Below are 26,207 nucleotides of genomic sequence, written 5' to 3' on the forward strand. Positions count from 1 at the left end.
TTATGCAATACGGTAAATGTACTTCGAGTCGCGATATCCTTGTTTGAAAAAGAATAAGACACAGCTGGAGTTTTCTGGATTACTGTGAATGCTTTCACTACAATGTCCGTACTTAAAGCTGTCGCCTAGGTATATAGTCTGAAAAAATGGAAGCGTTCAATTTTATACATAAGATGCCGGTCGAACGACAGTTCCTCATTAGACCCTTGAGAAGACCAGACTGTGAATGTTAATGAGGACTTTGATACCTGCCAATAAAGGCCAATGGTTTAAGCTCTAATGGGGTCTCATTTGCATGGCCTGAATCAATAGACTTGTTTGACGGCTTTTGCTTCAATCAGGAATGCATTGATAAAGGTGACACCACTGACATGAACATTGCTTTGTTTATTTGTGTTGTCGTCCCGCATAAAACAATGACAGACATTGATCAAGACCTTTCAAGACTTGCTTCAATGTCTACAGGACAGACGGCATCATCCAGGAATTGTGTTGCTTTTTGTATTACATTCCAAATCAGCGCATCACACACTGCCAACATCGAAAATGGATACAGGAATAAACTGCATCTCACACAAAACAGAACACAAACGATGGGTGGAAACACGCACCATATCAGGCCAGTTTCCATTGACTGGTCATTGTATGACTTCAAGAAGTAAGTCGGCTCAAAATATGAAATAGAAAGATCAGTCTGGAGGTTAAAAACATCAAATAAATGCTTAAAGTATAGTTTAATGTTTCATTAAGAAAGACGTTCAGTCATTTCTCAAAAAGGCAAACACAGTCAGGATGGGACTCAGTAGCTTGTGACACGAAGCCCAAAAATAATTCACAAATCCGTTACACACAGTTAGGAAGAAATATTCTTGACCTGCTGCAAATGAATGTTCGAGTATCAGGAAGCTAAACAGGCCTACAAACAGAAATAGACAGAGGAACCGGAAGATGGACATATGAGAGAAAAGCAAGAACAAATGAAACATTCTCACACTTAATTTGAGAAGCACTCAAGTTTTCTTCACCAAAAGTTATCCCTCTTCTACCGGCCCGGCGTTGTCGTCCATTTTTGACAGTCGGAGTGAAGGTCTCTAACCGTTCCTCGTGGATAATATCAGAACATGTTTCCATACAAGTAACAGGAAGCCATTTCCGCTCTCCATGGAGCAGTTGAACTTAAACAGGGATTTATGTAGTAAATGTACAGTATTAAAACAAATGCTCTGGAATGCTATGAGGTTTAGAGGAAGAGTTCAAAAGTGGACAGAGCATTTAAATGGATGTGCTCTCTCTTGCAGATCTGATCTTCTATGACCTTGCTTCGTTATTTAAGACACGGATGTCCTCTCTGGGTTGGAATCTTCATTTGGAAAGTTGATTGTCTTCTTAATACATAATTGGGTCCTTTGTAAACATTCTGCTTTCTGTGAGAAAGAAGTCAAATTTAAGAAAACAATGACCAAACATGTTTCATTCGTAAGGCAGCTCTTAAAAAAGCATATTTTTAGGTGTAGGCCAACTAATCTCAGTAGTATTAGTAGGATTGTTGTCCGTGTACTGTTTCAATATTGTATGCTTCCTCAAGCGTACTTTGTGAAAAAAGTATTAAATAGCCACCTTAAAAGAGAAAGTACAACTACAAGCAAAGTATAGTTAAAATAATGAATTATATTTATGAAATTAATTAATCCAAATGAAAATTATTTCATCGTTTACTCACCATAATAACATTTTTTTCACATCATCATACACAAATGAGGATTTTTTGAAGAACGCTGTTAACCAGACAAAATTGGAGCCCGTTGTGCAGACCCTAAACCACTGAAGCATTTCTCAAAATATGTTTATTTGTGTTCCCCGAAAGAAAGAGTCGTGTCAACCTGATCTCAGATGCATTCGTATTTTATGAGGTGGGTAATTTGTATAAGTTCGTATGTTGTCGTCCAAAAGTGATGAAAAAAAGCAATACTGAAGCCCCGCCTCTTACCCGTAATGTCACAGACGCGAAAGTAAATCGTACTAAATGTTCGCAAGAATTCATACAAATTAGCCAGTTTTTGGCAAACTCGTAAAACAATTCACGCGTTGATTATTTACATGTTTTAAAGCAACACTATAGAACCTTTGCTCATGGTTCCCCCATGTGGTTGATAAGGGCAATTGTCTGTTATCAGTGTTGTAGATAATTGTCGCTAAATAAGCTTCCCGTGGGCAGCGAATACACGTGAATGGCGAATTGTTTGGAAACAATTGTCGCACTCTTCTGCGGTCAGGGCCCGACCCGACCCGAACACAGAACTTCGGGTCGTGTGGTTGTAGCCGCTATGAGGCTGCTCATGTAGCAACGGCAGTAGAATTCGTCCGGTTAAGAGTCGTTCTACCACTAAAATAATTTTAGCGAAAAAAACTTGCTTTAAAAGGTGTTGCTTTAAAAGACAGGTCATGTCTCACGAAGGGAGAGTAGGAGAGAGAGGTCAAACGGGAATATTCCTGTGGTGAGCTTTTGCTTACACAGGAAACTTGCAATTAGTCCCCGGCCTTCTGATTCATCAATGTGTTTATTTGCTTACGGTCTCAGGAGACAGAGCGAGCCGATGATCTCATCTGTTTGGAGGATGCGGATGAGTGGCACGCGGTGTTGTCGAGATTGGAAGGATAAATGAGGTCAAGACATCAAAACTTAATAAACGATTTAACTTCCCACTGAAATTGTGCATGTCCACACAAATACGCGATATGCTCGTGAGAGTGTTTCATACGAGACTGGATCAAATGATTACTTGTAGAAATTGTGTCTGCTGATGGTGTTGTTTATTTTTATCTTCTGACCGTGATGTTCAGTGCCTGTCCTGCAAATGAACTGATGCCACGGACGTGCCTGCAAAACGATCTCGGAGGCTAGATTTGAAAGAATGGATATAACCCAGATTTATAATCTATAGTAAACGTATTTACGTAAAGAAGTGGCGTTTTTGTGATGGAAACAATGATAGTAAACACAGCAGTACCTTGTAACACAGAGTTGTCCTCCGGGCTTCTGCAGTGATCTGTCTCCATGTCCAGACTGTCTGGATCTGTGTTAACAGACAGGGACAGGTGACCAAATCTGTTGAAAGTGTATCGGTCTGAATGAAACTCTCTGAGACCATGTCTTACCGTGTTTGAGAGGGTCAGATGAGGTGGCCTGTTGTAAGGCCTGTTCGATTTGCCCTCTCCTCTTAGACTCGTATTCAAGCGCCTCCTGTAACCTTCTCTTTGCCTTCTTTTCCTTCTTCAGACGTCTCTGAATGGTGGCTGCAGGACAAAGAGGAAAATAGAGCAAAACATTTTATCTTGTCAATATATAAAAAGCAATGACTCTTTATTTGGTGGAAAAACAAGAGGATATTTTGAGAAATGTCTCAGTGGTTTTGGGTACGTGCAATGCAAGTCAATGGGGGAGAATGTTGCTATGTTTCCAACGTTCTTCAAAATATCTTCTTTTGTGTTCTGCATGAAGTCATACAGGTTTAAAATAACATCAGAGAGAAATAGTTTTCATTTTGAGTGAACTATCCCTTTAATGCATCTAAGTGCCACTGAGATACACAGACTAACAGTGCATCTTATTTTGTGTGCCATGTTTCAACCACGGGAATGTAACCGGGTACCATGCATACATTTTAACAGAATTTTAAGGTCTTTAATGCCATGACTGTCCGTGGACACCACCTCAATTTCTAAAAGCACTATTGTATGATCTTTGTACCTCGACTGTGTAGCTCAGAGGTGAGCTGCCTCTCTAAACTCTCCCTCATCTCTCGTTCTCTGTAGAGCTCCATCTTCAGCTCTCTCCTCTCCTGCTGAAGCTGTTTCTCTTGTAGACGGGCATTCTCCAAAGCCACCTTAAGCAGGCCCTGGGACACGCATAAAACACGTTACAGAGACCACAGATGTGGGTTCACTAGTATGCATTTGTGTCTGATCTTTCATAATACCTGGACATTGGTGAGCAGTGTCTCAACAGAAGAAAGGCCATCGGTGAACACGAGAGAAGTAGGGAAGCCTGAAGGAAAGGTTTGAGTGGGCATCTTCTGAAAAACTGCTGGCTTCACCGCATTATGCTCAACTGCATTTAAGAACATAAAGTGTTTGAGCTACAGTACGTTACGTAAAGAAATAAAAAAAGATACAAATATAAAAATCGTATTCATTGAATAAATAAGAAAATATTGGAAATAATCTTTTACTGTACATTTATAGCATGAAAATACTCAACTTCAATACATTTTTTAAATATAACATTTGGTTTAACTTTTTTTACAATAATAAATCCATGGAATTATACCGCTGGTCTCACACTTCAGTACATCTGTCACATTACACTTTGTACGTATTTGCTGTTAAAGGGAACAGTTAAAACTTAATTCTGTCATCATTTACTCACGCTCGAGTATTGAATAATCAAGTTATACATTTTGTTGTTCTCATGAACACAGAGAAACATATTTGGAAGAATGCTTGTACCCAAACAGTTCTTGGCCACCACTGACTACTATAGTAGGAAACATTACAATAAAATAAATTTGGTGGTCCACATTTTTAAACCATTTGTTTAATTTTTAATAAATGCATTTCATAGTCAGTGAATTCCCATTCACATCCATCATGCTCATTTTCCTTTTTTTAAATGGAAATTCTTCTGATGTTTAGACTCTATAAACAAGGGTTTAGTAGATTATAAACAGATGGTTAACATATCCGTAACAAATACATTATCTGAGAATTTTTGTCACATCCATAATGCAAAATGTCACATCCATAATGTTGGAATTGCCCTGTTCCTACATTCCTCAAAATATCTTCTTTGGTTTTCAACAGAAAATTTTAATTTATAAAGCAATTGATGTATTTACCAGTATCTTTCCAAATATGATTCTCTGTATTCATCAGATCAAAGACATTTATACAGATTTGGAACATCTTGAGGGTGAGTAAACGAAGACAGAGCTTTCATTTTCCGGTGAACTGTTCCTTTAAAGATGAATTATGAACAAGCTATTTAATCGTATTGTTTTGAGATTACTTGTGTATCGAAACAAATGAAAGATTGCATTACCGAACGCCACAAAGGTGATGTAACTGTGTGTAATATTTGAACTATAATGGTAGTAAATGAGGTCAGGGAGTTTTATATCAACAACTCACCCCTGTCATTGGAAAGTCGGTTCGTATGCAAAGCTGAATTTGCTTCTCTGTGTTTGTCATGAATGTCGTATGCTAAAGAAAGAGAGAGAGATTAAAAAAGTACAAAAATAAACGCGAAGCGTTCTGATTACAAAAACCTAGAACATATGAACAGGATGAACATTTATTGCTTTGTGCTAGTATTGTGCACAGACATATAGCTTCTCAATGCAGATCATATAATGTTGTTTGCTGTGGACATTATATGCAAGATGTTATGAAACAAGAATAATATTACAGGATCCCCGTGAATCCAATAAGATTTCAAATCTGCATTGTCTTAAGAAATTGTGCATGGTGCTTTTTTGGTACATTGGGTGTTTCTTGGTTGTAGCTAAGGTTTTGTGGGTGTCTGCCATGTGGATGTTTACTGCATGTTCAATAAGTCCAACCCATCCCTTGAAATGTTTTTACACATTTGCGTATACTGTACGTTGTATTTAGATGTGTTAATGTGGTTTTCTTAAATGTTTGAACTCACCAGGTTTCTGAGGGGAGAGTGTATGAGAGTGTGCGGGACTACTGTGAGCCGAACTGGTTTGTTGAGGTGATGGTTCAGGTTTCTGAGGAAGTGTGTCCTCCACAGATGGTGTCAAAGAGGGGCTCTGCTCGAAACACTCCTGCTAAAATGGAACAGATGTGTGAACACCAACACAACACAGACAAATGTGTTAAAAAGGGGTCAATTCTGAAAACTGAGGCTGCCAGTCAGTAACTTTTGTCCGTTTTTGTCGAGAATGACCTTGCAGCAAAAGAGCCAGTAAGGTTCGCGCACAAGCCTGTGTTTCTTCCCGTGTTGTGTGTCTCCTACCTTGATGACAGATGTCGGCCTGGTGACGGGGCTGTGCACCTGTGCGCTGGCAACCATGTTGGCAATTGTATTAAGGTGGTTCATCTGGTTCATTGCCATGGCAACAGATGCGGGAGGAAGTCCAACAGGAAGCAGCGGATGGGGCATCATCATAAAGGGCAGGTCCAGTCCTGCACGAGAGATAGAGATCATTACTGATTTATCAGACAGCAAGGGAGTACATAAAGCCTCTGATGTATCACAGTGTGTGTGTGTGAATGTTTAATACGGACTGTTGGCCAGTAGATGGGTGTGTTGGAGAGGGTTGAGCTGAGAGTTGCTGTGCTGTGCCTTCTCTGAAACAGGCGACGAATGTCGCTCCCAAGACGAATCACTGTGTCCTGTAGAAAACATAAGAGGAAGAAATGTTCGGAATGAAGGCATGAAGACAAATTAATCATTAAAAATGATTTTTGGGAATTATTTTATCTTCTTGTCACTTGCAGTAATCCGCCACCGTCTCTTTTTAACACAATAACCGCTGAGCTGCCTAATGTCCCAGGTAACCATTCCTTTTCTGTATGAAATATTTTATAGTTTCACCGTAAAACAAAACATCTAATTTTGATTTGATTTGCATTACCTGTTAAAAAATGACTGATACAAATCAAGGTAATTTAAATATTTCAATATGAAGAAAATACAGTACATAAAGGGACAGTTCACCCAAACATTTTTATCTTTTTCTCACACTCATATCTAGTTTGCTGTATTTCTATTTATCCGTTTATTTACATTTTATTTTATTTTCTACACTTATTGCTACAATTGAGTTATTAAAGAACATACTAGTTTTTCACATTCTAGGCAATTTTTGTGGTCTGATCTGGAGAAAAAGAGGTTTGATCATGTTGTCGTAGGCCTTTATCTTTTGCACTAATATCTAGTTTGCTGTTTTAAAATATAAAATCAGTTTTCTCTACTTAGTGAAATATTCTATTGAGACATCATAACTTGGTGTCACAGCGGACAGCATTACGCGTGCCCTTGAGCACTTAATTGATATTTTAAAGGCTCATTATAATGGTTTTGTTTCTGTTATACACGACATTGTTAGCCCTGTTACATACAACTGCACAATATGTTATTTTATATTGTTCCAAAAACGTAAGCTCAGAATACAAGAAACGCAATTGGGCCAAAAGGCAACAGCCACAAAGAGCTGATATAATCTATCATTTGCATGCATGTCAGTGCCACTATGAGCAGATGGTGTTTAGGTGGCAGATTGTGATGAAAGAAATCAATGATAACCCAGAAAAAAGCCAGTCCCCCTTAAGACATTCACATGCCCCCTTCAATAAGATCTTCACACGACCGGACAAAAATAGCCTGATTAAAAACAATAAGGTCCCTCATTACAGCAAAAAACTAAAGTTATATTACAACACTACAGTACACCTCTGCAGCTCGGACCCTTCACCGCCACATACTGTACAATAGACCCGCCATCTGTGCACTGATCTGCATGTCTGTGGAAATCAAGACTGTGTCAACACACACTCATATATCTTCAGGGACTGGAGCTGTACCGTAAGTGAGAGGGTGCTAATTCACGGTAATCAGGCAGATGAAGATGGATGAGAGGTTGAAAACGCAGGAGCAATCAGAAACAACAAGAGACGCAGCTGTGCTGCGAAACACGCTAAAACAAACACAAACATACACAAGTACACAAACACGGGCGCCAAGTCCTCAAACAGATACGGCTTTCAGATTTTGATTGATGTTGTTAACGGCCTTGTTTTAGATTACTGACGTCTTTTAAAGAGAAATCTGATGGCAGTTCGTGTGAACTGTCAATGTGGGATTCTACGAGTCACATCGTACAAATTCCAATTGTTTATTAACCTTGTGAAATCGGGTCAAATGATATAATTTATAAATATATATATATATATTTTTTTTATAATTTTGAAAGAATTCTAAAAAGTAAAAAAAATCTAAAGCTCAAAGTGGTTTCTAGCAGAAAAGATGAAAGATCAATTTGTACGAACTTATTTGTATGTTTTAGTACGATTCACTTTAGCGCCAGTGACGTTTAGGTTTAGGTTTGGGGTTAGGGGAGGGGCTACAGTATTGCTTTTTTTCGAATAATCATACGTTTTTGTAGGATTCACATCGTATGCATTCATAGGCATTAGCCACCTCGTCAAAAAGTTACGAATTCCTGTGATCAGATTGAATAATATTCTTTGTAAATGCAAAAGATATTTATTTCTATCCCAAAGCCGCAGATTTAAACAACATTGACAGAAATCTAAAAGATGAGGGCGCGTGGACGAGTGAATACAAAAAAATGCTCGTCCTACGTTCTCAGAGAAACAGAGGCGAAGCCGTAATATGCGTGCGGTAAAAATACATGACTTTCCTGCTAAGCACGTGCACACGGGAAAACAAGCATCCGTGCGCTAACATACACCCGTACGCGCACACCTGTTTCTGTTAACGCAGGCAATCACCCATATGACAGCTTTCGGCCATCTTGTTAAATAATGCATGGAATTTTTCCTTCGACTTGTCAACTAGTCAGGAAAAAAGGTATCTCATTGTCTCTTTCCTCTCTTCTGATGTCATCCCTGATGCTGATTTTCCTTGACTGCATTCTATCTTTCCGATGAAGGTCTTTTTTCCTCCTCTCCTAAATTCTTTCGGCAGTTCCGCTCATCCGCAGCTGTTCTCGACAGGAACGCTGCACTCGCAAAACAGTCTTTGAAGTCGATATTATCTGTGTTTGCTTTATCCTATGTGTTGAAGTGTGTGATCTCATGCATGCAGTGGCGTAACTTTGTTTTGAAAAGTGGTGGGGACAGAGATGACAAAAACAATACTTAAATGAACTGTGTCTGCACTAACTCATTGGTAATGTTTATCATATATAGTGGGCGGTCCGTCCATTGGCTTCTTTGCTTTTCAACGCCAGCTCTCACAGTGTGTAGTTCCCAAACAGTCTTTTGGGGAAGGTCACTTGGCGGTGCACTACACTTACAAACAGTTTAATCCTATGACTAAAAGTGTCATTTGTTCATTGGGTTACGCGTTTTTGTGCTCGGACATTGGATGCACAAGCAAGCACCGCGACTGCGGATGATGCACGTGATTTTTATACTGGCCGTGTTTTTCTGCAAATATAAGTTACAAGTGTGACCAATGGGTGGTGGTAAGAAAGCGGCGCATCCTGCATTTTCCATGAGTTTTGGATGTAAATGGTCCCAAAACAATAAACACCTTCTGCAAGCATTTATTAATTTCTGCCAAAAAGTGTTGGAGACATGTCCCACCACTCACAACCCGCAAATTACGCATATGCATGCATGAGTGCATCTGCAGAATTCATACACATATAACATTGCATCACTTATATATTTTTACATGAATTTGCCAGTCGTTCGCCAAAAGTCTTCTTTCATCTCTTAGGCTGGTGTACAATTAAGCGCTCTCCTATCTGTTGTTGGTTTTCTCTAAATGCACAGTCAGGCACCAGTCATTAATGTCACCATTAGTCTCTGTAAACCAAGCGTAGCCCTGTGACATGGGCCCCCTGAGCGAGCTCTGTGATGGGGCTCATCTCACCCAGAAGGCCTAGGTTATTATTGCAAGGCCATCTGTCTAGCACATCTCCAGATTGCACATTAAACAAGTTTTGTCTTAAAAGAACACAAACATACGTAACCGTGTGCGAATACGCAGATGAGCTTATGTAAGTAACACGCACAGAATAAAAAGAATGCGGTTCCGTTTGCGTGTTTTTACCTGTATTAGCGTTTAATTCGTCTAAATCAAATTCCGAGCCGTTGTGGTTCTTGTGTAGATCCATCATCATCTTTATCTTCTGGATTTTCAAGGCTTCAGCCATCGCCGCTGTTGTCAAACCTGCGATACACGAAAGCACCAAATGAACACACAAACAGCCATGTACACACAAAACTGTGAGAATAAATAAAAAAATGGATCTCCATAACATCTCACTCATTTCTCTCAGGCAGCAATAGGATTTAATGCGGAGCAAATTGACATCGGTGCTTAATCTTGCTTTTCTGGGGTTTTTTTCAGATAAAAATCACTGCGAAATCAAAGATCAGTTTCAGGGCATTTCTTAATATCTCAAACTGTGCTCATATTTGTCAAGATAATAACAAAAAAGTTACATGTCCATACATTGCTGTATACTAGGATGAATCGCTGCATTGTCAAAAATTGTCTAGTTTGCATCAAAAATTGTATGCAATCCATATAAACTTAAATTTATAACTTTTGGTCCTGAATTACCATCTTTGAAACAAACCACAGGATATTTTTACATTTTTACGTACATGCTCAATAACACATTTTTGTCTGTTTTTAACCATAAACAGTTACAAATTGCAGCTTTAGGTATTTCATATAATACTAACATCATGCATTACATTTTTAGTATTCACGGTAGTACTGTAAGTATTACAAAATTGACTTAATCGTAGTATAACTAAAAACTCAAATCTCTGAGCAAATGCTCACGCGGTTTATACAGAACAACCAGACGATTGTGGTGACAAAAGCAACCTGAATTAGCTGTTAGGTGGACTGTATTATTTATACAAGTAGGCTACATCATCGAAGTGGCGCAAGAAATGCCCATCTGCCAATCAATCACTTCAAACTCCTCCCACTACCAGCACATAAACCAGGCTAACAGCTTGTCCTTGGTTACCCTGGATATAAACAAAAATGAAAATAAATAAAGTAATTGTTTGTGACATGCAGTAATAAATCAATACTCTTGACCAGTGATTGATGTTAAAATTGTGTTTCCGTCATTTTAGTTCTGATGTTCAATACACCCTCCTGCAACTCTAGAGATTTCTGTTAGCCTGTTACACGCATGAAAAGCTCTACATTTAGATGAATATGTAGATGTAATATATACAGTGACCCCAGTGGAAAGATGCAATTCTTCAAGGACGTTTTATTGAACAGCAGGAAAATGTTTTTTTTTGAGAAATCCCCTTTTCATTTTCATGTATTATTTATGTTTACTTATTAAATTAGTAAATAGTTTCCATATTGCAGTTTTTTACATCAATACGGATTTTGTTTCCGACTCGTCCATGTGAGGGCAAAACATTTTGGGTTGTTTTGAAAGCTGTGCAGCAACTTTATTATGATAACATTTTCAAACAGAGTGAGAAAAACTTAAGTTGAAAATAAACATTTAAATATACATGTATTTTCGGACATGAGTACCGCTGAATATGTTAAAAACATCAAACCAAATTTAATAAAAGCTGAGATATTATATTCAACCAACTTGTCCCATTCTTTGTATTTCATTCATGTCAGTTTCACATCGATGTCCCAGTGGAGTAACCAATTGCATTTAAAGACATCAAAACGTAAGATCGACAGCATGCGCTATCTGTCTGATTGTATTTGACAAGGTTACCATCTCATCCACACACAGTACCCCTGCAATGCTTTTCTGCCAAAACAAAAGAATTATGAAGGTGATGCTACACTGCAGTGAACGAGAAAATACAGTTCGGCATCTTTACGTGAATGCTGAGGGGCTCTGATGTTGCACGAGCATCGTTGTGGGTTCGTGGTTAAATTAATCCACATTGACTTGAGTTACATAAGTGAGAAAGCACTTGTTGGTGTGAGGTGATCTTGTCCTGAGGGGGAAATACTCTGACGGCACACTAGAAACAAAGCTCATACTCATACACACTAAGAATACATAGTGACAGTCGCTTAAATGTTTTCTCTTCTTCTGGTTAAAATATAATTCAATATATTTAAATTTCAATCTCAGTAGTTAAACTGGAGAAATTAACTAGTAACCATCCAAGTAAAACAATAAAAAATAAAAGTAACATTTTATGCCAGAATGTAACCATTTACTGAGATACACGTCCCTCCCAATAAATAAACCTTCCAACCTTCAAGACACATGCATGGAGAGAAACCAACTCTTGTTTCTCTTTTTCTTTATCTTAGATTTTGAAAAATGTCAGAAAAATTGAATGTGAGAACTAAATGATATATATATTCGATGCCTGTCTAAAAATCAACACAATCTCACAGCAAAAACTTGTGGTTAATTTTGGCTACTTCGTATGAATTCGTACATTTCAGTATGGTTTGTTTTGGGGCAGAGACTTTAGGGTTAGAGGCGGGGTTAGGGGTGGGGTTTCAGAATTGCTTTTTTTCTAGAAATTGCACGTTTCTGTACGATTCACAACGTATTACGAACAAGCAACCTCGTAAAATAGTTACGAATTCCTGTGAGATCAGGTTGGAAAAACATGACAACAGATTTGATAAATTGTCAATTATAATTATTATGCACTGGACATTTGCAGCATGCAGCCAACTCAATATCTTCACGCCGTTTAATATTAAAGTTATTATCATTATTAATAAATAAATATGTTTTATAATTAAAAAGTATTTCATATAAATTATTATAGTTGACTAATAATAAACAAACAAACAAAACAAATTCGTTTTTGTAAATATTAGTATTCCGTTTTAAATAAATGATGTCATCCAATAAATTTTGCAGGACGACACCACGGTGCATCTCTGACCAAAACCCCTAATCTCTTCTTTTCTATCAAACATCAGTGATATTTTTATCTTACAATTTCCAGACTCGATCAAATGGTTTTTCAAGATGTGGAATCTTTCATAATCCTTTTCAAAATATGATGATTGGTCAACAGCTGTTATATATTCAAGATATGGAGCGTCAACATTTTTTATTGAAAGTCAAATATTTAATCCTCCTTAATTCTCGTGCATCATTCACTTGGCTCCACCCCTAACCAACACTCCCCCCGTGGTCTGTCGTGTGATAATCAATCCCCCAAATTCTAAAACATGCCAACAAAACCAGTTATGTTACCATGGATTCACAGTAGCTGCAGATTAGAAAGCGTGTGTTGGAAAATAGTTTAAAATGAATGTCGAAGTCAATCAAATTACACTTTACTAAGCTTTCATACTGAGAGAAACAATATCAATGTCCTTGGCCACATAACACAGAAGGATCTGCTCACATCCCAGAGGACAATTTTATCACTCTTTCACACACTTCACGGAGTTCTCGATTGTGTATAATTTTCTTTTAAACTTTGTCCCACGTGTTTCTCCTGAAATCCTTTTGAAACAAATGAGACATGTGTTGACGTTTTGATTCCGGACTTTGATCTTGACAAACCAAAGCACAGTTTGAGACATTCTTCCAATGTCTTCTAAACTCTCCGGCAGAAATGTGAGATAAGATCACTTTCCTCAAGAGAAAAATCGGAGAAGCACTTACATTTATGTATTTGGTAGAATCTCTTCATTTATAAAACAAAATGCAAAGCTCTTCTAAGTCTCTATTGGGTCTGCCGGCCCGTTGCGTCCTGCGGTTCGAGCATAATCGCTGAATTACTCAAATGGTGCCAACACCCTTTTTTGAACCCAACTGTCATAGCATCAAACAATGACTGAGCACTCGGCAAATCAAAGCAAACTGCTCGGCTCTCATTCCTAATGAGTCCTGACATCTGGCACTTGGCGATGCCAGGACTCTAAGTGACATCTCCACGGTAACTGCTCCAACATGGCAGAGTATCTCTCCACAGTCCAGCGCATCCTCCATGGTGACCCCATGCACAAGTTTAAGTGCGTGAGGGAAATTTCTTTATGGAATGCCGTTAATGTGCACAAACATGTTCACACACGTTGTGATAAATGATGTTGAAAACACATGCAGATATAACGTGCAGGGGTGATTTATACAGAGCCAACCACTCACATAGACTCACCTCCACCATTACACTAATGCGACATCTTATCCCGATGTGTTCTTTTTATCACAGTATAAATTGTGTGTATGCATGTATTTATAGTGGTAAACTGCATTTTTTCATAAATGTGCTTTTACAGAGTTCAATGAAAAATAAAGCGTAGACATGTTGCTATCTATGTTGCTTGTCATTAGATAAAATAAAAAAACGTACGTAAATATTTATGGCTGTATTGATTTAAAAAGCCAACAACACTGGCTGAGTGACAGAAAATCATCAAACAAGGTTTAAACTGGATCTTGGACGTATGATGTGTAACGCAAACTCGAATTTTTCCTTTTTCAGGATGACAAATTTGATCAGAATGACCTATGGGTACATGCAAATACTTCAATTAATAAGAAAAATCTAAAGTTGTCCGCGGTTTCTGGACACCCCCGGTTGTACCCTTTAAAAACAACATATTTATGGGAGTGACATCATCGCAAGATTTGATCACGTGGTTAAAATATAATTCAATATATTTACATTTCAAACTCAGCAGTTCAACTGGAAAAATGCATAAATAATCATTTTAACTAAAACAATATATAATAAAAGTACAAAAGTGTAACCATTTCCTGAGATACATTCTCAAAAGCGGACACGACCCTCCGTACGTAAATAAGACACGCTGTATCCCGTGGCAGTTTTCAGCGTCAACCCCTTCAAAGTGATAGAGTACAGTTGAGAAGAGAAGATGGGGGTGTGAAGCTTTTAAGCAGCGAGAGGAAAGAGGAAACAGAGAAGGATGAACAGATGGATGAGTGATCCCGCTGGTGCGTGTCATTAATCACTGTCACCCATAAAAGAAGGTGCGTATGAAAGATGACCAAACAGAGGGATGGAGTGAGAGAGAGAATGAAAGATGTGCACAAGGACACCAGTGGAGGGAGTGATTTAAACACACTCTTCATATGTGTTGAAGGGGGTTGTGAGGGAGTAAATGGAAGCTCATCTGAATTTATTTCACCGTGAAAAATGAGAGCGGTGTGTCAGGTCGGTTTTACCTGTGGATGAGAGCAAGGCTGGAGATAGCAGGCTGTTTGCTCTGGGGTGGAGGATTCTGGGGCTTTCTTGCAAGCAGGCCCCGTAGGAACGCTTCGGTGGGCGGCCAGGGCGAGAGCTGTGAGGGGTGCAAACATGTGTTAGTACTGTGGTTGTCCAAAATTCAGAATTTTCGAAAGAGGAAACTATGAAGTGAGTTTTGATGCTCAATCACCAAACATCATCTAACCTCCATGCAGGTCCAGCAAAGCACCGCTGATCAAATAAACAAAGACCAACCTCTAAATTGGCAAAACAGAATAAAGACTGCTGAGCTATTCAGTGTAATGGGGAGTAACAAGAGGAGAAAGAGATCGGACAGCCGGTAGCTGCTCTGGCCTGTCTAGCTTTTGTTTATAACTCCAAAGGTTCATCTCAGGGGTAGAGACAAGATTTCTGAACAGTCAAAGGTTAAAAGACACTGAGAGGCTTTTGCCCCGAAAGAATGTGGGAGAAAAAGTGAGAGAGATTTAAACAGGGGCCTGTGATCGACAGAGGAACATCAGAGTTTAAAGCTCCTCGGTTGATTTATACGCCGATGGTTGTGAACTTTTACAATGAGAGCATTATGTTCACTCCAAACTTCATAACAGTCACGACCCCGTTTGTGATGAGCAATAGTAAGGGGATGCATTTCTTTAAGAGGAATACAAGTTCGTAGCTATTTATTTCAGCTCCACTTATGTGTTACACCAATGGTCAGAGATCGCAAAAGTAAACTATCGATATTAAAGAGGTGATACGTAATTTTTGTCTCTCTATCGCCATGAAACATCAAATTTGCAGGTTACTGCATATCTATTTTTGTGAAATTAAATTAAATAACCTACATTTCCTGTAAAATCCTACCTTACAACTTAGTAAACAATTATTACAAGCTTACTGTCACGATTCAGGGTGCATCATGGGAACAGTTTTGAGTACTGCATGATTGCATGATAACCAACCTGGTCTCACGGGTATTCGCACGTATTGTATGTACAAATATATATCCTATATGATGTAAATCTATAAAACTAGAAATGCACCATTATATCGGGCATTAATCGGTATTGTTCGATAAAAACATTTTCTTTGAAACTGTCTCTACTTTTTGTCTCAAAATTACTGTAAACTGAGAACTTTCATTTTATGAATCACCAAGGATCACAGCTAAAATCTTCTTTACTGTTCATGTCACCTACAACATTGGATCTCGAACTTTTTCGTTGTAAGGCCCCTTACACCGTGTCCACAACAGACAGAGTTTTTTATTAAACCAAAACATACACAATTATTCAATGCTGGAACATCAGTTCTTTTGGTTGGTGGCCTTATTTTTCTAATGGTTGATTGCACAAAATGTATTATAAATTACTATCTTTCATAAAATGCCACAAAAACTGTGATCCCCTGGATCCATCTTTACCCCCAGTTTGAGAACCACTGACCTACAGTACATCTCAGATGGCCTGAGGATGAGTAAATTAAAAGTGAATTATCATTTTTAATGACACTAGTTTCACTCGACATCTCCATTTTGGGCCCTTAAACATACACTACACTGTTACGTTTCGTTAATGAGGGTGTTTAGAAGGCAATCTGATTTTGAAACAATAAGGATTGTGTACGCTTGTATTCTTAATTAGCCTGACATCCAAACCGAGAGAAAAGAGCATTTCCACAGCGATCCATCCACTCATATCTCTCTTTTCATCCCTGTGTGTAATGTTTATACATCCACTAACCCGCTGTGTCAGCCCAACAGGAATGCGCGCTGTGTGTGGGACGGTATGTTGATGTACGGGGGTGCGAATGGTTTCCTCTTTCTTAAAAGAGCAGACAAAAGGAAGAACGCTGTTTACAAAGCTTACAGTAATACGGTCTCATTGATCTCTATATACCACTTCTGTCCGTCTGTCTTGTGCTCTGTCTTCTTCGCACACACAGAAACGCAACAAACCTAATCCAGATCTACTGACAACAGCTCTTTTGTTCTGTATCATCAGAGAGAAAAGGAATCCTTCTCTCATACTGAACGACAGGGCGAGCTGATGAAGCGATGCAGTCATGCGAAGTTCACTGCGCGCGCACACAAATACAAAAAATGTAATAAAATAAGTGAAATGCCTTGGAGACTGGAAACACAATGGCTTTGGAACTCAGGTACCATGGTAAGGTGATGGTATCAGATGGCAATACCATGGTATACTAGAAAGTACCTTAAAAGTACCATGGAATCAATGAACAACATCTGATACTATCATTGTTTTAACTGTTCATGTAACTACTCGCTTTATGAAATGTGTGTACAGTTTGCAACATTACAAAGCATCATCTGCATCCGTTAATATCACACACAAAAGGTCTTGATGTTGTATCGCTGTGAATACACGACAACAGTTTGTTTACCCAAGAGTCCAAGTAAAAATATAATTACATTTTATCGAAGACTATCCCCCCATTCTGCATAAAACATATATCAGATCACACCCAGGAGCCGGTTACTATGGAAACGTCTTCTCAATCAATACTGTGTCATCGGTGATGATTGGTGGCAGATGGAGGACAGGGGAGGATTCCCCACGAGATCAAAGACATATTACTGAAGCTCAGGCAAACACACACAGACACAAGCCGTTCAACAACTATCCATTTTGTCCATCGCACACACAGACCCACAAGGTGTCTTGTGCTATTTATTGCAGTGAAAGATACCAGACAGCTGTCATAGGCGTTAACCACAAGTCTTCATTGTAGTTCCTCTGTCAATAACTGGTAAAGGTGAATTTCACAAGAACAGGTCCCATTTGGAATAAAAAAAATACATTTTAATTAGCAAGATGGTTTTTGAGCCTTAATTCAATTCGCATTAGTGTGACAGGACTTTTCCTCTAATGTATTTTTTCTAATCATCACAAATTACAACATATACTGCTATGATATAATATTTCGCTGTGATAAATATAATAACAATATTTTATTTCACATTACAAAACTAGGAACAGTTTTTCTGTATTGTGTTTATAAAATGTTTATATTGAAAATATTATGTATATATTATTTTGATATTACAAATGTTTCATATTAAATAAAAAAACATGCCGTTCTTCTGAAACTTAATATCTCCATATTTTGTGATTTTTATTTTCTGCCATAAATCATTATTGTTAGTCACCCTTTATGTTTGTCACTGGGTTTTGCGAACATTCAACCAATAAAATGTCTTAAAAAGTGCTTGTCAACTTTGAAAACACAGAACTGAATCGTCAAATTTGGATCAAATTATTTCTTATTCCTTCACTCTAAAAATCATGTTGGGTTATTTCAACCCATCGTTGGGTCAACTATGGACAACCTCCAACTGTTGGGTTAAATTTGATCCAATAATGGGTTAAAACAGACCAGCACTTTGGGTTGAAAAAAGCCCAGTATTGTTGGTTGCGCTTGTCCATTTTTGACCCAATGTTGGATTGAAATAATCCACTTCAATGCACCAGTGTCCAAAGGACTGTCTTTCAAATCCTTCAACAAACCTGAGAGAGCATCTGTTTCTTTGTCTTTCAAATGTATTTATTTTCTACCATGATGTCATAGATCTCAGTTCTGGAGGGAATCCTCCCTTTATTGATTGGTTAGGGTCGTCTTTCTTTCTTTTCATTCCAACTAGGTATTGAATTTATGTAGCCTGCTATCACGTATGATAATAAGGACAGACAAGCAGCGCACACATAAACAGACACTCTCACACAGGCGCACATTCACACACTCTTATATACACAGACATGCACAATGACATCTATTGACTTTCTTCTCAGAAATACAATAGCTCCATCTTTCCCTGGCCGGTTTTGTGTCGACCGCAGAAGGGCTAATTATGGTCTCTTATTTTCAATCGAGTAAGAAGATGAACAGAGAGATGACAGAGAAAAGAACCTAAAAGAAAAAAGGCTTGCAACAAAAAATAACAAAGAAAGAAGTGAGAAGAGAATGAATTACAATATGTGCGACACTGTTTGAGAGTGGATTTGATCAATGCCCAAACCAATATCATTTACATCCCCTGCCACTTTATATTTGTACAGAACTACAAAAGCCTTGGTGAATACAGTATAATATGAATAGAACACAATGATAATGCCCTGAAGTTAAGCTGTTATCTTATTTAAAACATTAAAATAGCTAAAAAAAGATATTATTTAAACGTAAAACTAATAGATCACCAAAAACGCTGAATCAGAAGAAATTTATGAGAATGTATTTGGCTGCTGTTGTCCATAAAATGAAAGAAAATCGTATTTATTTAGAGGTTTATAGTGATTCGTGAGTTTGGAACAACATAAGGTCAGTAAATAAAAAAGGTAAAATAAAGAAATAAAAAAATCGTCTTGTAACTCTTGAAATACTTTACATCACAATAATTTATGTGAAATATGCAACAATAAACAACAATAAAAAGCATTTAAAAAGTACCAGCACAAAAATTGAGAAAACAAAGGTTAAAAGTGTTTCCTGTCTCTAATAAAGTATACAATTTGTGCAAAATACAATCATTTAAGACTGCAAATGGATGTCTCATGTCTCTAGTAAGATAATGACAGTCACAGAGAGAGAGAGAGAGAGAGAGAGAGAGAGAGGCACAGTTTATCCACGGCTCTGATTCTTGACCACACAAAGAAAGCATTCATTCTCTTTCTTTAAAGAATCACAGAAGACAAAATATAAATGCTGATGTCTATTCATAGAGTGAAAGAGGAAGACGGCCAGAAGGAAACAAGTGGTGGCTTCCAGCATGTTCTTTATTATTGCTTGTGTAAATATAGAAAGGTTTCGAAGCCACAAAATGACCAGGTGAACAGAGTTTGTGTCATTAGAACACAGTTATATTTAATCCATCCGCCAAGAACATTATTGTGGGTTTGTGTGTGGTGGGGCCGGTATTGTCGTGTTTGGATTTAATGAAAATATGACGAGAGATACAGTACAGCTACTTTATTCTTTACTTAAAGACTATTTAATGTGTGTTGTTCTCGCTAGGATATTCTGTCAAGTTTTTACCCCGATACAAGCAATGCTTGCCTTCACAATAATCACAGTTACCAGTGAAGGAAACTCTTATTTTCGATCTTAACCTCATGTATACATTCTAAATCCCGTCTTTCTTTTCCTCTTTGCCTCTTGAATATTAAAACATTTATTCAATTTTCTCCTCCTTCCTTCCTCTCTGTCCTTTTTAAGACAGAGGACATATTCACCAGGCCAATAAACAATCCTCTGTGTGTGTGTTTATGGACGTGTGTGTCAGAAAGTGCCAAGTCAGCACAGTCAGGGATGACACCTTGCGATCGGACGGAGAGACGCGAGCAGAATCTCAACTACGCTGCAGAATGGGAACGGGTGAAATTGGGAGAAGGGGTAACAACACGGCAGTCTATAGTGAGAAATATTATTAACAACTACCGAAGGCCATGTGTTACAGTGATTTGATAAAGATTATGGTGTCAAATCTGTTTTTTTACTTTCTTTTTCTTCTGCGCAACACACAAAAATATATATTTTGAAGAACGCTGTTGAGCAAACAACACTGGAGGCCATTGACTTCCACTGTACGCACGCAAACCACAAACATTTATTTTTGTTTTTGCAAGTCATATACGGGTTTTTGAATGACATGAGGGTGAATAAATGATGACATACGTTTATGTATCAGTGAATTAAGCCTTCGTTTAGGGGTCTTATTCTGCAGATGTGTTTCGGTAGCTCAAAAAGAAGAACATTGCGTAAGCAATTTTACAGGGTGAACTTTTACAGTAAATGCATGTAGTGATAAAAAATGCATACCTTGTCTGGCATCTGCCATCATTTATATGCGTAAAAGTCTCCAAAAATGCATGAATGAACTCTTTTGCCAAGTAATGTACATTAGTCTCTTACAGTCTGAAGATATACACTCGGGATGTTATTATAAAATTTGAATGATATTAATATGTAATATTACAGCAACTTTGAATATGACTTATTTCAGAATCTAAACTGTCCGCATAAAAACCTGTTAAAAAAGGCAAGAGAACAAAAAACGGCAATTGAAACATACACCGTCATTCTCTACCCTTCTGCGAGTTTGTTTTCTTCAAGCCTTTAATGGAGAGGTAAGAAGGAAGAGAAGGCTTATCATGCGTCTAACATCCATCCATAACATCCACACCTCTACAGGAAAAGGGGTGTGTGTGTGTGTTTGTCTCAACCTGGCCGTCTTAAGGGAAACTGACAATTTTACAGCAGCTTATCTCTCCCAGTCAGATAAGAAAGGCGAACAGAAGTCGTTTTTTCATTCTGAGAAACATTATCGCAACGCATCTATCCATCCGCGCGTTACCCATCTGCACAACCGCACTGCACACACTGACGCACGACACGCTCAACAGAAGTCATAAACAGGTCATGATGCTAGAGCTACGAGAAGTAAGATCTTTGGGTTTGAAAACAAGCTGACTCTTGTTTCGTCTAGACGAGATCATTCATTTATGCGTCTCTGAACCGCACGAGCTCTTGGTCATGAAAAAAAGATGCCGGATCGCTCCTGTTTCATTCAGTAGCGCAACCACTTAACATGCTAACCTGTCACTTAGCACCTCACAATCAGCTAATCACTTAGCATAACATAGAGGGCGTCTCTTTGTGAAATAATCGCTAAACAAATGCTAAAAAGCTCTAGACAAACAAGTCGTGTAGGCTATTTCAGAGTATTTCAACAATGGTAAAAACATTTTCCAGAAAACAAATTGCTCACATTTTAATGGTGAACTACATTCAAAAATTAAAACTGTAAAAATTAAATTTTGTAATATTCCAAACTGAATTATTCTGTATTTGTTTTTATAATTGGGCTATTTAGAGTTTTAATAGTAAGTTTAAACAATCCTGTAGCAGAGGCTAAATTCGGTGAACTTATTACCGTGTTTGAGTAATGTTTTACGTAAAACAATGAAATAATATTGAGCACTGAAATGCTGAATCTGTCGATTCCTTTCCTGATTCCAGATTGACATCACAAAACACAAAACTGGGATTCTGGATGCCGATTGGTCAATAAACTTTAAATGATAAAGTAATACACAATATAGACGGTTTCATCGGACAAAGTTAACTTCCGGACTGTGATTGTTTATCGGTCTGGCTAGTGGTTAACACCGTGTCTACACCCATCCAGTTCGGACAAAATAGATCATTATAATGGGATCTAATGGGCTCTATCATCTTTTGTCGTGGCACGATGGTGTAGATACTGTGTAATAATATAACTATGCACCAAATCGCTTGCCAAAACATACCTGTTTATTTGACTAATAAATATTCTGTATTTTATCTATATTGTTGTTCATATTCTCTTCTTTGCTTATTCCGGCTTTAACCCTCCTAGTAGCATGGCCTTGTAAACTACCGGTAATGTTTAGCGTGTTGACAAAATGTTTATATGCTCTCCTACTTGTTAGTCGCTTTGGATAAAAGCGTCTTCCAAATGAATAAATGTAAATGTACATCTAGTTGTTGTACAATGTTTAACATTGTTATTCTATGTTCATTTTATTAAGTAACAATTTGTTTAATGGGTATTGTAACTTTGTCGCATTTAAGTTTAACCAAGTAACGGTTCTTCTACTGGTAACCCAAAATAATACTGGCTGGACATTTTAACTTGCTAATTTACTTGTTATTTCCTTTGCTTGTTTTTAGAAAGTCTATTCTCTATTCTGTGCGGATGCGTACCGAAAGTCACAGTATGTTGAATTTCACCTGGTCTGTGCAATTTGGACTCTGATAAGAATGTTTTATTGTATGCAGGCCGATGCCTTACAGAGATGCACACTGCGCAGAATGTGATGCAGAAGTCGTACCGCGAAACACCCGCCTCTGATTTGGACAAATGTAATTAAGTGTTATCAAAACGTCCACTGCATGCTACACATTAACCTCGCGAAGTACAACTGCAGCTCATCTGTACTGAATGTAAGAAACAACTCAAAACAGAACTGAATGAATGCTCTCATAGTCCTTCTCACTATGAGCTCAATACAAAAGTTCAGGAGATGATCCCAGATGCCATTTTGTTTAAAAATACGACTCATGTTTGTATCACGCAGGTACTTTCTACTGACTCAGTCATGACTCGAGGCATTTCTAAGAATGACTAAAAGAGCTCCTTGAATTAAACATTGGACATTTTTGGTTTGCAAATTCACCTCAATAAATGGTAATGTTTATAAAGTGCAATTTCGGCAATAAAACATACCGGTCATGACTTATTGGGCAATAAAACAAACCACCCTTTCAGCCGGTGACAATGTGTTCTTAACTTGAGATCACATATGGTGAGACATGTTTATTCAGAGGAATTGAATATTGTGTGCATATTGTGTGTGTGCATGTCTTTTCTGCAATGTGTACAGGTGATTAAGAAGTTCACTCATCCACACCGGTGTAAACCATCTGCTTGGAAACATAATCCAATTCAGAAAAACACAAAGGTGAAATCTGACCAACGCTAAATTCTTAATACAATAATAAAAAATAATAACGCTTTTCCTGGAACCTTCTAATCTTATTCTTCTCAGTTATTTAGTTACTACAAATCCTCAAGTTAGAACATGGCTAAACATTGACTAATGCAATAACTATTTTAAATTCCACAGTCTATTTTAAATTAGGAGGCCTACAGTTTTGACTTTCACACTTCATACAAAAACTTTCTGCGAATCTTTGAATGTATCCAAAACCCCCTTTGAAACATGATGACAGGCTTTCTTCAAAACACATGACCTAATAGGACAATATATCTTCCCCCTATTCAGTTATGGTCTGTGCACAAACGGACCGCAACAAAGAGAAGGATTAAGACATCAGGTTCAAAGCGCCATATTTGAACCTATTGTCTGCTATGGATAAAGCGTGAGAGTAACTTGAGTCTGTAAAGGATACACGATCCCAGTGTTTTCACGCACTGTACAAAACACACTAAAACACATACAGTCGCGTAAGAAAATCACTTTACGAGGAATAAACATTTAACAAAATTAACTCTATTACTCAGAAAGGAAATGTGTATATTCTATTTCTCTCTGTTTTTTGGGCCCTGTTTGAGTTATTGCTGATGCTATTTAATAAACAAATAACTTTGTTGTTAACTAAAGTTTAAACACAGCTGTAGCAGGACAGGAGTTTATAAAAGTGCGGATCTAAAATTAAAAAACACGCGAGAATATTACTCTTAATGTGAATCTCGATTAACCTTAATCTCACATTTTCATTTATTATTGGCATACATAACTATACTTACCCAGCCAACAGAAGACATTCCCAGAATGTTCTCTAAACGTTCTCTTAAAAGTGCCAAAAACATACCAAGAACGTTAACAAATGATTAATGAACATTAGCTAAACTTAATGGAACGTTTAAAAAACATTCAGAAAAGCATAACTCATAACTTGACGGAAATTTTTTAGGGCATATTTAGTTTGGGGGCGTTCACAGAGTTAAAACGTGGTTAAAAACACGATTAAAGACGTCCATCTGACAAGCGCACCTCAGGAACGCCGAACGACCCTTCAAGACGCATAAAGTAGAGAAAGCAATATTATGTATATGTGCACCTCATCCCATCCACTAACACACCTGGAAAACAAGAGCACTTCTCTTGTGCATGACTACGTAATGGAGAGGCAAAATGCATTTGTGGAAGATCACGGATGGCCAATGCTCATGCGCTCTCGTTTGGAGGATCTGGAGAATTGATTCGAGAGGATGAAAGAGATCGAACAGGACAGGCGTGCGCTCGGCTTCAAAGAATGGCATTTACACTTTGGCCACGAAAAAATTAACAAAGCTGACGCACAATGTGTATTCGTGTGACTAATGCTTTCTGACGGACCCGTTCCGTCCAATTAGAGAACAAGGACGCACTTTTAACAGAGTGCGTTTAATACAAAAAAAACTCTGGATTTGTATTATTTAAAAAGCACGCAGAATATAAACAAGGCACAAAGGATGCTCCGCTACTTGTTGCTTTATCGCATCTTGCAACGATTCGGGCGAGTTTGTCTAAAGCGCTGCGACATAACGGGACACTTTGTTCCTCTCCCAAAAGCGCAACCTGCCTCTGTTTTTGAGCACGTCAACACCATACGGTTCGTAATCCTTTCTATAAAAGGACGAAAATTACTTTTTCTCTATAAAATCAAAAAAGTTCCCAAATGCGTATTTGAACAAATGCAACTGTAAAGTGATGCCAACTGTTTACAGGAGTGAAGCCGGCATGCCACTTATTTCAAATATAAACCTTAGAAATGTATATATGTATGTAAACTCACCTCGCGTTGGTACAGTCATTGTACAGCGCTTCAAAATCCTTTCTGGAAATGAGTTTGCATCGGTTCACTCCCGGTTGAATCGCGCCGAGTCCGCGCAACACGCGCACCTGCTCCACGGTGCACACCACCGGATTTATATCCAAGCGCTTCAGCTTCGTGTACACGGTGTGCAATCCGCCAACGAGGTGCTTCAAGAAAAGGTCGAAGACTTGGGGGAGACAAATCAGCTCTTGTCCATCCACATTAAAAGACGCGACTTTCACCCCGTGAACCTCCACGATCTTGCATTCGTTGTTCGCCGTCCCGCTCGGAAGCGTCGCGTTCAGAGAGTTGATCAGTCCCGGAGAGTCCGCGGGACTCGTGAAAAACGGATCAGTCCTGAAGAGTTTACCGGACACCGCAGAAGTCCCAGAGTGCACCGGAAGAGTGGCAGGAACGGCCATGGTGGTCGTAACGATTTACTTTCTCGGTGTGTTGTATCAGGCCCTTTGTTTCCAAACCACTCTCTCTTTTCATACCCTTGTGTCCGCCCTCTTGTAGTGTTCACAGACCAAACTGACACCACCGACCTGTGCGCCTCTCTTCGCCCGTGTGAAAACACCGATGAACGGAGAGTTTCTCGGTTCGCTTGGCTCCGCCTCTTAAGGGGAATGATGTTTCGTTTTGCAAACCGCATGTGATTCAATTCATGGGCTAAGACTTTACTGGAGGTCGACATATACAGCCCTCCCTCTCTATTGAGCCGGTGTCCATCTCAATGATTTAATGACTCAATGACAAGCTTGTGTGTTCTGTTTCAGGGACCATCCTACAAAACGGGTGCCCGATTTCATTTTGCATTAATATTTAAATGTTTATTGAAGATACATAAACTTTTAATGTTGCGATGCGTCAAGGTCGTTTGATGGTCCTGTTTTATTCTT

The 26,207-nt window shown here is 38.3% G+C and overlaps 1 protein-coding gene across 4 annotated transcripts; it reads right to left on the minus strand.

Annotated features, from left to right (window-relative positions):
• Positions 1–715: 715 nt before the first annotated feature.
• dachb (dachshund b) lies at positions 716–26,056 on the minus strand. 4 transcript variants are annotated; one of them, XM_079461920.1, is made up of 12 exons: positions 25,285–26,056; positions 14,904–15,019; positions 9,830–9,949; positions 6,310–6,417; positions 6,038–6,207; positions 5,708–5,846; positions 5,188–5,259; positions 3,978–4,108; positions 3,749–3,896; positions 3,157–3,294; positions 3,009–3,074; positions 716–1,424 (listed from the first exon to the last, which is right to left on the minus strand). In XM_079461920.1, exons 1-12 carry the CDS (start codon positions 25,725–25,727, stop codon positions 1,387–1,389), a joined length of 1,689 nt encoding a protein of 562 aa, XP_079318046.1. In that variant the 5' UTR covers positions 25,728–26,056; the 3' UTR covers positions 716–1,386. The 4 variants fall into 4 exon arrangements, with proteins under 4 accessions (XP_079318046.1, XP_079318045.1, XP_079318044.1 ...); XM_079461919.1 differs by having other exon boundaries at positions 5,708–5,849; positions 25,285–25,990; XM_079461918.1 differs by lacking the exon at positions 716–1,424 and having other exon boundaries at positions 2,765–3,074; positions 25,285–25,877.
• Positions 26,057–26,207: the final 151 nt, after the last annotated feature.

The sequence above is a fragment of the Barbatula barbatula genome (assembly GCF_947034865.1).
Source record: "Barbatula barbatula genome assembly, chromosome: 8".
Classification (NCBI taxonomy): domain Eukaryota; kingdom Metazoa; phylum Chordata; class Actinopteri; order Cypriniformes; family Nemacheilidae; genus Barbatula; species Barbatula barbatula.

Coding starts and splice junctions, on each gene's coding strand:
- dachb (XM_079461921.1), bottom strand. CDS start 25,727: ATGGCCGTTCCTGCCACTCTTCCGGTGCACTCTGGGACTTCTGCGGTG. Junction 15,020..25,284: donor AATGACTGTACCAACGCGAG/GTGAGTTTACAT, acceptor CACCCCTCACAG/CTCTCGCCCTGGCCGCCCAC. Junction 3,075..3,156: donor ATCTGACCCTCTCAAACACG/GTAAGACATGGT, acceptor CTGTTAACACAG/ATCCAGACAGTCTGGACATG.